The sequence below is a fragment of the Solanum verrucosum genome, unplaced genomic scaffold (genome assembly GCF_900185275.1).
Source record: "Solanum verrucosum unplaced genomic scaffold, falcon-dt-bn FXZP01000205.1, whole genome shotgun sequence".
NCBI lineage: Eukaryota > Viridiplantae > Streptophyta > Magnoliopsida > Solanales > Solanaceae > Solanum > Solanum verrucosum.
This window is the reverse complement of record NW_026019950.1, coordinates 3032675-3046154: the sequence shown is the minus strand read 5'-3', so window position 1 is coordinate 3046154 and position 13480 is coordinate 3032675. Positions and strand designations below refer to the sequence as shown.

Below are 13480 nucleotides of genomic sequence, written 5' to 3'. Positions count from 1 at the left end.
AGAGATGATAGATTTGATTATAATCTTGCCACCTTGAAAGTGGAAAATAGTAATTACTCTGTCCAATAATAGTTGTCCATTATACTCCGTTTGTCCCTAATTACTTGTCCACCGTTTCTTTTATAGTTGTCCCTAATTACTTGTTCATTTTGACAAATCAAGAAAGGACACAATTTTTTTACCTATTATACCCTCAATTAAATGACTAATTACTTTGAAAAATGTAGAACTTTTCATCCACTTCATAATTAATAAGGGTAAAATGGTAAACTCACTATGTCATTAATTGATTTCTTAATATGTGTGTCAATTTAAAAGTAGACAAATAATTAGGGACAGAGGGAGTACTATTTTAGATGTCCAACAATACTTGTCCACTTTATGAAATCAAAGGATAATTTTACACTTAGGGATCGTTTGGTTTGAAAATGAGTTATGATGGGATAAGTTATGTTGGGATAAATTATGTTGGGATTAGTTATGATGGGATAAGTTGTGTTGGGATTATTTTTTATTGAGTGTTTGGTTTGTTGTATTCAAAATAATAAATTTTAAGAACAATTTATTTGTTTACAAAAATGCCCTTCATTAATGTAAAAAGTGATATAACAAAAGGGTTGAAAGAGACATTTTTGTCATTTACCTATTTTATCCCGGGATAAGTTATCCCGGGATTACTATACCACCCAAGGAGAGGGATAACTTATCCCGGTACTAATTATTAATCCCGGGATAAGTTATCCCGAACTTGCCAACCAAACAACAAAATAAACGGTACTATAATTTAATCCCGGGACTATTTGTTATTATACCTCACACCAAACGAGCCCTTAGTTCCTAATTTATCCTTATCATTAATTATAATCATTTCTCTATTACATTTTTCAAGACATTGTATTTATTATATTCAAAGGGTGATATAATAAAATTATTTTTATATTTATAGTTTCTTAGGAAATGTGCATAATCAATAGTTGACAAGTATTGTTAGACAGAATGAGTAAAGTGTATGTAAATTCCTTCAAGTAGTAGATGTTTTGGCCCCGAGTGGAGGTTCTATAGGCGCGGCTGGACTATCATTTTCATTAGTGCTTTGTGTCACATCTTTGGTTTTATGTGGCGTGATAACATGGTGGATCGGTTTGTTTTTATTTATTAGACTAGATTCCTCTAATACTAGATAGCATAGTTTAACGCCTCATTGCTAGTCATGGGCCCTCTACCATACACTCCAATTATTCAAGCAAAATATATAGGAGAAGCACCTAATGTGGTGAACAAAGGAAATCAAGGTTCAAATTCCAGGAAAAAGAAAAGAAAAGAAAAAGTTATGGAGGATTGTATTCCATTGTCCTAAATTTTGGTAGACGGAGTTACATTTACTGAGCTAGTGACAGTAATATGCATACATTGAAATAATCGAGGTGAACACAAGTTGACACATATACTATCATTATTTAAACAGTCAAGGGAGAAACCTCACCCAATCCCCAAACCAAGATGTCACTAAAGGCTGTCCCTTGGCGATAGCAAGAAGAAACCATACATCCATAACTCAACTACTCTAAGAAATGCTGGAATTCGAATTTTAATGGTGTACACGTTGATAAATGACAACATAATTGCTATCACCTTATTCGTCAATTTCAGAACATTTTGCCGATGCCGTCTTGTCTAGGGATAGATTCATTGATATCCATTTTACGCCATTTGCCCATTAGTGATCCTATTTCATCAGCTTTGTCATACAAACCTAGTAGCCCACCTGTGTGTATGAACAGAATCTTTCTTCCCTCCCACTTTCTTGGATTCTCGCCCATGTCTTTCATCATTCCATAAGCTGCTTTACCACTGTGAAAATAAACAATCAGAAGAATGTGTCAATAAAGTATCCTCGAGAAATCAATATGAGTAGTGTTGAGGTGTGTGACCATCTCATCTTTATTAGTTAATTGCATTCTCAACACGCCCCCTCATGTGCGGGCCCTGATTCTTTTTCATAGACCAAGCACGTGAAAAATCTTTTTGATATGGGCGGCAGTGAGATTTGATTGTCTGATCTGACACCATGTTGAAGTGTGTGACTGTCTCATCTAAAAGCTTATAGGAGTTCACTCATCTCATTAATCACCAATGTAACACTTTTGTCATTCCTTAACACCCCACCTCACGTCCAGTGCTTAGCATTTGGTGCGTGGACAATTTTATTTTCGGGGCCCCAACATTGGGTGAGATGGGCCCTGCTCTGATACCTAATTTCACATGGTATCAGAGCAAAACCCATCTCACTCAATGTTGGGGCCCCCCAAAATAAAATTGTTCACGCACGAGATGCTAAGCACTGGGCATGAGGTGGGGTGTTAAAGAATGACAAAAGTCTCACATTAGGGGTTAATGAGATGGATAGACTCCTTATAAGGCTTGGACAATTCTCCTCCCTTTGGAACTAGCTTTTGGGGTGTGAGTTAGGCCTAAGACTTAATTTCACAAGTAGTTTGAGTTGTACATTAATCATGTCTCACTGTTCTTGCTTGCTTTAGGTAAAAATTCAAGTGTAAAGGTTGGTTTTCTAGTCTAGATGTTGAAAAAACTCCAAAACAGTTGTAGATCAAAAGACTGAAGACCTTTACTTCTCTTGGAACCTAGTCAGTCTTAAGACATTTCTCCACTTAAAGAATCACTTTTGCAAACCTAAAACAGACTTCCATACAGCTAAAATTTACAACAGCAATGTCAATAACCTTGTCTCAGAATCACATAAAAAAATGTATTTATTATCTACAGCTTAGTTATCTTCAATCAAAGAATAAGTTTATGTTAATAATGTACGCTTAGTAAGTGATATTATGAACTGTCATTCTCTTTATTTTCCCTTTCCTGGTGGGATTTAGTGTATGTATTTTGAGATATCAAGTTACCTGAGTTGGAGATGCTTTTGTAATAAAACATTAAGATCTAAACTACAAAAATCAGCAAAAAAGGATTCCACTATTTTATTTTTATTTTTATTTTTATTATAAATAACCCAGGATTCTACTATTACCGGTTTTATAGTGAATATATTATTCTCCGACCTCATTCAAGATTTGGTACATTCATAAGTTATGTTTGTCGGACACTTTAAAATGCTGAGTTAGATCCTCAAAAAGTACTGTAGTTTTTTGGAGGATCCGACAAGGGTGGCGGCGACATTTTTGTAGAGTCCAAACAGCATAGCTCCTAAGAATAGGCAGTTTCTAAGACTGGAGAACATTTAATGCAATAAGTTTTACATAGTACAGGCAAATCCTGTGGACAGTCCGTGAAAGGCTGAAATGGCATGACGTAAAAAATGAGAAGGCACAATTGGCCATACCTGTAGACAGGGTCAAGAATAACACCTGTGGTTTCAGCAACTTGCTTCACAAATTTAAGCTCATCAGCGGTGCTCATAGCATACCCAAGGCCTTTTGCCTGTTAAAATACCAAAGTGCCAAGACAAGAATAGTTGATACCAAGAGGTTCCTTAGAGAACTAGACTAATATTTCATATGCAGAACTACTTCCAGAATTTCCTCTTGAACATGGATCTGAACATGAATGACTTACTGATAAGATTTCGATGACTAACAGGGAAAATATCCATCAAAGATTTCAACCATTCACGTTAAAAATCATAAGCTATGTAAGACGTGTAACATGGGAAGAGAGAACATTTACAGTTAGAAAAGAACAAAATATCCATGACTTACAACCAACAGTTGATGTCACATTGTTTTATCATGAATTAGCATCTCAATAGTTATTGAGCAACAAGAAGTTACCCAATGAAATGGATGAATGTAAAACAGTTATGCTTAAAGAATAAGAGAAAACAATGAAGTCCTTACAGTTTCGATGCTAACAATATCACGGGAGTTAACTCCAGCAGTAATTCCGTCAAGTAGGCCTTGAACATATTCATAAAAGTAATCTGGATCGTCGCAGACAGAAAATGCATTAATCTACAAATCAAAACCAGTTGTTAGTGACATTTGTTTTTCGTGAAGATGGGAACAATTTCAAATAAGACAAGCAGTTTACTTTTGCTTTCAAGCCACTGAGCATGGATGCAATTGACAAACCAGCGACCGTACCCCCACTGGAAACCATTGAGACATAGCACTGAGGTTAAAACACTGAAAGATAATTAAATCATGACTATCACCATAAGGTAACTCCAGCCACAACAAAAGATCATTTTTAGGAAGTTGAAGTTACTCATTCCAGAAGAAGAGTAAACATAAAATAACAGATATTCTACTAGAGATACACAACTGGGGCATCTAGAAATGCAAAAAAACAAATGTCTTCAGGTTCAATCAATAAAATGTATTAATAAGTAGCAGTTCTATTAGAATGCACCATAATAGATGGTTTGCGTGGAGAATCTGTTGAAGACTTTTTTTTAATAATGGTGGTGGTTGGGCCAGTTTTTGGGCTCCTCGCAAATTCCATTGGGTATCTGCTACCTCCCACTAGCTAAGGTCCCGAGTAACTCTTGCCGCCAAGGCTTAGGCGGATAAGAAGAATTCATCTAATATTTTTGTCTCCACCATAATTTGATCCTTCTTTTAATTATTATTATTAGAACCATAGCTTGGGTGATTTATTGCGGCAAACAAGAAATCAAGCCTTACCTCCATCTCCAAGAAAATTGGAACAAACATTCCATTTTAAATGTGATGACACAGACATCTTAAGCTTACAAAACATTTTAGCTAAAGCCACACTCTTGGGTGCAAAGATTCTGTTGAACCTTATCATGGAGAGGCTCAACTGATGCACGTAGAGATGTAACACAAACATTTTTGAATTCAATCTGATTTTTAAAGATAGAGATTCTCAAATGAAATGCTTTGATAGGAAAACAGGTTACTAGGAGGCACCAAAAAGTTGGTCGTCGCCAAGAAGAAGTAACGGAACTAATGTCCAGGGAAAAACTCAAAAGCTCCTCTAACAAGGTAACTTAATTTGTCTACCAACAAAAATCAATAATCCCTAAAAGGTGTCAGCCCCTATCAAAAGGATCAACAGAGTAAGATCCTCCACAGAAAACAGATACTGAAAACACATATCAGAGACACTGACATGCATTGATGCATTTAAGAACAGCCATCAGGGCAACACTCACTAATAAAAGTATCAAAGGGGAGAGAGAGAGAGAGAGAGAGTATGTGTCCTAACAGAAGTCAAGCAAAGATTAGGCATATCATGGGTCAAATTGAGTATAATGTTCCTTATTAAGAGTACGAGTCTCGATCATTCTCTATGTTCAGAGTATATTCCTATTTATTTTGGGACAAACTTCTCAACCATATTTTCAGCAAATCTTGAGTTTAATTCTAAGCATGAACAATTTGAAATGCAACATATTCATGTATAGCATACTATTACAAAATTATGCAGAAGATGTGCAAACCTGCCACAAGCTACAACAATATCGTCGAATTTCTGTTCAATGCTCAAGTGCTGAAGTTGTTGCTCCAATTCCCTAATTGCCTCAATATAGCCCCTGAGAAAATAGTTACACTTAGCAAAACGGTGAACTAAGGCACAAATTTTGTATTCCTTCCTGAAGTAGGGAAAATTTCTAGAACAAAAATTTGCTCAGCTGTGAGCAGTAAATCAGAATGTATAACATCACTCTCCATTACTTAAGGATAACAACCGAGGGTCAGAGCATAACTAGGTACAAGCCGGCAAAGGGGGCGGCAGTTGGGTCATGATCAGACTATTAATTCGACATGCTTTAACAAGGTATAGGCCTCTGAGGAACTTCCTAACAAATTAAAGGGTTGAACCCTTGGTTATTCCAAGAATGATGCTGATGACATGTTGGATCTTTTTCTTTAATCGTGTATTTTATAAGTCTATGAATGATGGTTTAAACATCAGTATATAGAAGGTACAACCCTTGGCATGTATTTGACCGGGCTACTGGCTTCTGAACAGCTGATAGCTCTGTCAATCAAGAAAATAAGTCATCCTTGGCTTCCCTAGTGCCATCACATTTGTGTTGAAAAGGAATAACAGAGATATTGTCAAGCGGTAAAGAATATCAAGTACTGATCAAAAGAAAAGGCTGAAGAATGCTAATGCAATAATCCATAAGGTTATTTGACTGTTCAATATCAAGAGGCCAACGGAGAGGGTTTCAGCTGGTAAGAAGAGAACATGAAATGGTTGAAATGCTAATGCAATAATCCATAAGATTATTTGACTGTTCAATATTAAGAGGCCCATGGAGAGGGTTTCAGCTGGTAAGAAGAACATGAAATGGTTGATTATACTTCAAACTTTCTACGTGGCATCCATTTCAGGGTAGCAAGTAAGCCCTTCTAAGCATCCCTGGAATACAGGGTTAAGCCTCACTGGAGTTCTAAAATTAACAGCCAGTTTCAATAAAAAACCAAATAGTCATCCAAATATAAGTGTCATTGTAAGAGACAAAACAGCAGATGAGAGCGAATGAAATAAGTGAAGTCAATGCTTGCACCAGAAGTAACCAGATAAGACTGCACTCTATGGCTCAATTTGGGGCCACGAGATGGAAAAAATATTCGTTATTGAAGGATTCACAATGAATAGGGAATGGGCTACATATTCATTTCAAATTAAGGCAAGACGCAATGAGTTCAGAGGCTGTATAGGGTACTCTAAACTCAGAAACTGAAGGTTATTATTAAGAACTTTTGGCAACATGTTGATGCTTCAAGCACCCAATAGTCCAATACACATATCAAGGTGCAAGCGAAATAATGGAGATTAGGAAGAAAAAATGAAGTAGGTTTAGACTTTATCAGCAGAGGGAACAAGAAGTGGCATAACAAAATGAGCCTCACCAGGTTCCTAGAGAATTGGATCCACCAACAGGGATGACATATGGCTTTCTCCCTTCATTTAACAGCTTTTCTTTCAATATTTTGGTAAGAGCCTGTGTCATAATACACATTATGATCAGTACTACAATAATAAAGCCTATCAGCTTAAGACTACTAGAAACAAACAGAAGGTACAACTGAAAATCGGCCGAAGTTCAGATACTAGTTCCACTGGGAAAATAAGGAACACGTCACAAAATTGGAGGGCAACACTAGATCTCACCTCACCAATTAATCAGCAACCTTTTTCTATTTTTTTTATTTTGTAACAAGACTTCACCTCACCAATTAATCAGCAACTTTTTTCTATTTTTTTATTTTGTAACAAGACTACTGATTTGACATGGTATGCGTGGCATCACATTCTTGCATTGATTAGCACTAGTCCACCAGAACCAGAATCAGTGAAAGAAATACTCAACCAGTCTCCATATAACAATGGCAAAGGGAAAAGTTCTGCCATGTATTTTCATTTGGGAGAAGGGAAAGAGAGAAGGGTATTCTCCTGCGTATTTTGAAGGAAAGGAACACTTGAAGGAAGACGGAAGAGACAAAACTCCTTGATGCTTCAAATGGAAATTTAACTAGGTGAATATCTGGTGATGGTGGGAAAAATAGGTTGCAGGATTTTGAGTCGGTGGTTGCAAAATAGAAAGGTGCACTAAAAAAGAATCTTTTAAGAAATATACTGTAATGCAACAAATGACTAGAAATACAAATAAACTACATATGGAATAAGAAATTGGAAAAAACGCAATTAGGTAAAATATATATGGAGCAACAACCTTGTAAATTAAGATTCAAAACCATTTTAAATTTCTAAATTCAAATGTAAAGATCAAGTATACAGTTTGTAATTCACAACCCTCTCTTAGAAATTAGTATGTCATTTTATGAAGTATTTTTATTGTAACTTTTCCCTCTGATAAGAAGGTTATATATATTGTTAGTCCTGCTATCTATAAGATAGTGTGTCTGGTCACTAAGTCATACAGCTGAGTTTCTTACTGCCTGCACTGAAGGAATAACTAAACATGTGAGATGTTAAATAGCACTTCACCTAGCTTCATGGTTCAACTATGCGTCATACAGGTTTTAAAAACATTGGCACCTACTACCACTTTGTTGAAAGTGGGTGGAAATTTAGTACAAAGGTATACTTTATCAAAATATTCAACTGTACAATTATATTTCAAGTCGAAGGCAATGAGTGTGATGGCAACCTTTGTGTCCATATTATATATGTCCCTGTTGATAGGTTAAAACTGAAATAGTATCTTAATTTTCCTGAACTTAGTACAAAGGTATACTTTTTCAAAATGCTCAAATGTACAATTATATTTCAAGTCAAAGGCAATGAGTGTGATGGCAACCTTTGCATCCATATTATATATGTCCCTGTTGATAGGTTAAAACTGAAATAGTATCTTAATTTTCCTGAAATTAGTACAGAGTTGTACTTATTCAAAATGTTCAACAGTACAATTATATTTCAAGTCGAAGGCAATGAGTGTGACAACAACCTTTGTGTCCATATTGTATATGTCCCTGTTGATAGTTTAAAATTTAAATAGTATCTTAATTTTCCTGAACTTAGTACAAAGGTATACTTCTTCAAAATGTTCAACTGTACTATGAATTTCATGTCAAAGGCAATGAGTGTGACTGCAACCTTTGTGTCCATATGATATATGCCCTGTTGAACGGTTAAAACTGAAATAGTATCTTAATTTTCCTGAATTCCTATCTAAGTAGAGGGAAGTATAGAATCCCCCGTATTGTACTTTCCTTTGTGTTTGGATTTGGTTAAGCATTGTATGGGGGAGCAATTCCCTTGAGTCTAATTCAACATTTCATACTTATCAACACAAGTACCCAACGAGAGAAGTGAAAGAAATTATTTGTCACTTAAACAACATACTGGCTTAGGGAAATAATTCCAATGTATTGTTAACCTTTATAGTAGAGTCACTTTAACGCTGTAATATAAAGGTCATCAACTCCAAAAGGAGAAAAGGATGGAGTTTGCATTAAGTTCTTGATTTTGTCAGTTTAAAATCTTCATTACTTGGGATTGCTGATGCATAGAATATTGTCTTCACACTGGTATCTATTTGGATATGAAGTCCCAGAGCCAGAAGATTATTAAGGACCAGTAGGTGACAATTAAAGAAAATAACATGAACCACAAAATAATAGGTGGTTTATCACTTGACAATTTCCAGCAAGATATACAAGCACATCATAAACAGCTGATGCAGCTTGGACATATTATACTAGAACAGGGTGCGCAGCTTTGTAATCTAATCAAACATCTTCAAAAAGTCTCTTTGCAGCATCAAACTACCTTTACCTCAAAGTTCTCCTTGTGCAAGCAGAGGAAAGAAAGAAAGAGAGCTTAAAACTTAATGCATTAGAAACACAAGAGGAGGAATGTTAGGAATAAAGTACAGACCTCACCGCCAACTTTTGCATATTCTTCTTTTGAAACAAGATCAATGTGTGCTCCAACTAAACGGTCAACAAGGAGGTTCCCTGTTAATCCAGGATCTTTATCTACAAGTAACTGTGACATAACTAAAGAAGTTATTCACATAAACGGGAAGATGTGACTTGCAGAAGATGTATGAATCAAACAGTATTTTTTTGGATAAAGGTAATGTTGTATTCTTCAGCATTAAGGAGATGCTGGCTACCATCAAAAGAGATTTACAGCTGGCTCAAAGATAAGACAAAAACTTGCTACACAGAAACCTATAAGGATCTTATAAAATCTAAAATCTGCTCAGCATCCTCTATACACTCCTCTTTACACAAAAAGAAGAAAGTCCTTTGAAGTAAACAGAATACCAAGAGAACAATTATGGTATACCTTTGAAGTGCGTAAGATGAGATAACAGTCAAGCTTTAAGTACTTGGCAGCGACAGCAGTAGCACGACAGTGATTACTTTGTATGCCACCTATAGTCACTATGCAGTCAGCACCCTGTGCTACAGCATCTGCCAACAAGAACTCCAGCTTTCTGACCTTGTTTCCACTCAATTGCATTCCTGACATATCATCACGCTATAAATTCAAAATTAGTTCGTGTTATAAAGCGTCTGGAATAGTGACACTGGCATGAAAACAGCCTAACAGATAAGAGAAACAATAGCACAAAAAGAATTCCTCATCCTCAGGCTCCCTATGAAACAAGAACTTGCACTTTACATATACCATGAAGTATTTTCCAATGAAAGCCTTTTCTTGTTTTAATATGTATATTTTCTAGAGGAAGGTTTACCATCTATCTTATAAACGATTGTCGTCTAAGTGTACCTCTTTGCAGTGACCCAACAAAACACAAATTATCCAGATAATGAAGCTGCAAAATGCACTTGATGGACATCAGTTTGAGACGAAATCTAGGGGAGAGAAATGATTAGATACCCCACTAGTCCTTAATTTATTCTGATATTTTCTCAGTGAGGTGTATTCAATCATGTCCTTTAACTTGTTTTCATTTTATTCTGTTTTCTTCTTTTTACCCCAAAACACATACACAAAAACATACACACACACATGTTAAAAAGTACTCATGTCTAATGCCACTGCAAATAACTTCGAAAAGATATTTCAAATATTAAGGTTATCCCACTCTTCATTATTTGCATGAAAATAGTAGGATACATTTATTATCAGTTTACCCCCTAGTTTCATAGTAGTTGTCACAATATATTTATCCTTTTACCAGTGTACATCCTCAGAAAATTTTTTATATGTCATAATACCAATACCCAACTTATTTATCAAAAAGTACCAATACCCAACTTTTTATACATCTATATGAACACATAAACTAGGTACTCATGTACTAGATATAAATGTCTCAAGTAATGACTCCAGTAAAATTTCATTTGAATGAGTAATCTGCAATAGATTGAAGAAACTCTCTCACACAATTAGTATCAGTAACAACTTCACAGATACTTCATTCAAGCAGACACGCACAAACCAAAATCGTGAAATGTTTGATATACAATCAACATTTCTCAAATCCTGAAATGATCGGAGCAGATCACAGTATGTTTGCATCGTAAAAATCAGAAAACCTCAAATAACATTGTTTCATTGCTCAAATAGAGTTTAATCAAGCTAATAGTTAATAGCTTAAACACTTCCTCTAGTTTTTTTGTTCATAGTGAATGTTTTTGCGCGTCTTACACCATCATTATTTCCCAAATGGATTAGCTTCAGATAGAGAAAAAGTGAAAAAATGACTATACCTTTAACCAAACCTCGGTGTTCTTCGGCAAATTAGGCAGGTTCCACTTGTGAATTGGAGTCGGAAACTAACAACAATCCCAAAATTTCAAAAATAAAAAACAGAATGATCAGTCCTCTCGTACGATTAACAGAAACAGAGAATAACAACAAATAGAGATTATAGAGGAAGATTGTTATCTTACATGACCAAGCGAAAAGGTGTGAGAGGGAATGGGGCTAAGATGTGAAGCCCATGGAGGAGGCTCGTAAGGCTTCTTCGTGAGAAACTGAAAGGGCGATTGGTGACCCTGGGAACTGGAATCGTCCATGGATGATTTGGTAACGCAACACTGTTTCTTCAAGTTTAACGCCTTATTGAGTTGTGCTTGCTGCAAACGAAATGGTGATACTGATATTCTAGTGAAGCTGCTCCATTGGCAACTCAACATTTTTTACCTTTCCCTTTTTTTTTTCTTTTTTTTTTTCTTCTTACGTTAGTTATTTTAGCAAAAAGGATATTCCGCTGCTTGGCCGGCATACGCCCCAGTATCGGATCCGCCAGTATTGGGGAGATAATATTGAAAAGTCACTCAACTAATTTTTATTTCAAAGTCATTCAATTTTTGTTTATAATTTCAAAGTCGCTCAACTATGAATATTTTACTTAAAAAGTCACTCAATTTATTATTCTATTTTTCATTAAAAATTGTTTACATGAAAATTTTCTACTTAAAAATAAAAATAGTAAAAAATAGAATAATAGGTTGGGTGCCTTTGTAAGTAATATATTTATAGTTGAGTGACTTTAAGGTTATAAAAGAAAGTTAAGTGATTTTTAAGAGAAAAACTCATAGTTAAGTGATTTTCTGAAAGAAAAACTCATAGTTAAGTGATTTTCTAAGAGAAAAACTCATAGTTAAGTGACTTTTTAAGAGAAAAATTCATAGTTAAGTGACTTTGAGGTTATAAAAGAAAGTTGAGTGACATTCTAAGAAAAGAACTCATAGTTAAGTGATTTTTTGAGAAAAAAACATTGAGTTGAGAGACCATATGAGATCTTATCTCCACTATTGGGTTAAAATGAGGTTATTTTGTGATTACAATTACAAATTATTATTTTTTACTTTTTATATCAAATAAATAATCTCATCATTATAATATAATAAAACTTATCTTATCTTTAAAACTACTTATTTTAAATAAATATTTTAATTTTAAAATTTATATCAAAATAACTTACTGTACTATTTAGATAGCTTCCCTCTGTTGTTTAGGCTGGAGTCGTAAATTAAGTCCCATTGAAGTATCTTAAACTCTTAATTAAATGTGCACATTGTGGGGACATATCATATTTAGATAGAGCTATACAGGTCATGCTGAAGTAATTGGGTGGTACACATATATTAAAATTAATAACTTGATTGGTTTTAGTTGTAGATGAAAGACCTATTGATGAATATTATTATGTGTTGTTTGTACTTAAAATATGAATTCATGCAACAATAAGAAATAAAAAATTGCTACTAATCAATTGAATGTTTAAGCAAATTATACGGCCATGACATTAATCACACGTGAATTATTGTAGTTGAAACGGTTATTGTGAATTAGAAGTACACCCTATAATTATAATTATAATTATTATAAATATATGGTTTTATATACTGCATTAAATTTATTTTTCTTAAGCAATTTTTTTTAATAAATAAAGGTAAATTGTCGTTTTATTTGCGAGAGAATTTAAATATGAGACACTATAATTGTATTTTATTTTTTTATGATCGTGGTGTCTGGGGCATCTTTCGTGCACTTCGATTAATTTTATAAGATATTTATCACCTTTTGCTAAAAACAAATATCAAGTAACTTTGTCTACCAAAGCTATGACAAATAACTGCACTGTAATGACCCGAAATATTATTTTTGGGAATTTTGAACTATTCGTTGACTTTAGTTAATTAGTTGATGGGTAATTGTGGATAATTGACTTAATCGATAGTTAATGGACTAAAATAATCATTTATTTAAGACCATATTCCATTTGTTCCATATAATTAACTTAGGTTAGTGAAATTTACCACTTTGAATACCTAATTATTTTATTTGGAAACAAAAAAGAAGATAGGGGAACAACAAAGGAGACGTGCTTCAGGCGGCGGGTAAGAAACAATCTGAAACTTGTGATATTTATGTAGTTAACGATTGAAAAATGTTCACTGTTATTATTACTTAATGAAAGTTGATAGGTATTTGGAAATTTAGCAAGTTTGACCCAGGGCCGGCTCTATGTATACAAAAATAAGTCATTGGCCTTAGGCCCCCAATTTTAGGG

At 34.5% G+C, this 13480-nt stretch overlaps 2 protein-coding genes across 3 annotated transcripts in view; one reads left to right on the top strand and one right to left on the bottom strand.

Moving 5' to 3' along the window:
- The window catches only part of LOC125813824 (putative D-cysteine desulfhydrase 1, mitochondrial), a 39592-nt gene extending 27877 nt beyond the window's left edge, over positions 1-11715 (bottom strand). The window contains exons 1-10 of one of the 2 annotated variants that reach the window (XM_049493291.1): positions 11352-11715; positions 11169-11234; positions 9775-9969; positions 9358-9468; positions 6864-6955; positions 5441-5533; positions 4063-4120; positions 3870-3983; positions 3356-3453; positions 1436-1851 (exon numbers count right to left, since the gene is read on the bottom strand). In XM_049493291.1, the coding sequence (XP_049349248.1) occupies positions 1647-1851; positions 3356-3453; positions 3870-3983; positions 4063-4120; positions 5441-5533; positions 6864-6955; positions 9358-9468; positions 9775-9969; positions 11169-11234; positions 11352-11597 (1278 nt within the window). In that variant the 5' untranslated portion in view covers positions 11598-11715 and the 3' untranslated portion in view covers positions 1436-1646. Of the gene's footprint in view, positions 1-1435; positions 1852-3355; positions 3454-3869; positions 3984-4062; positions 4121-5440; positions 5534-6863; positions 6956-9357; positions 9469-9774; positions 9970-11168; positions 11235-11351 lie in introns of those variants that run through there. The other variant, XM_049493292.1, reaches the window with a different exon arrangement.
- LOC125813833 (tubulin-folding cofactor B) overlaps positions 1-13480 on the top strand; it is a 228890-nt gene that overhangs the window by 136094 nt on the left and 79316 nt on the right. The window lies entirely within an intron of this gene.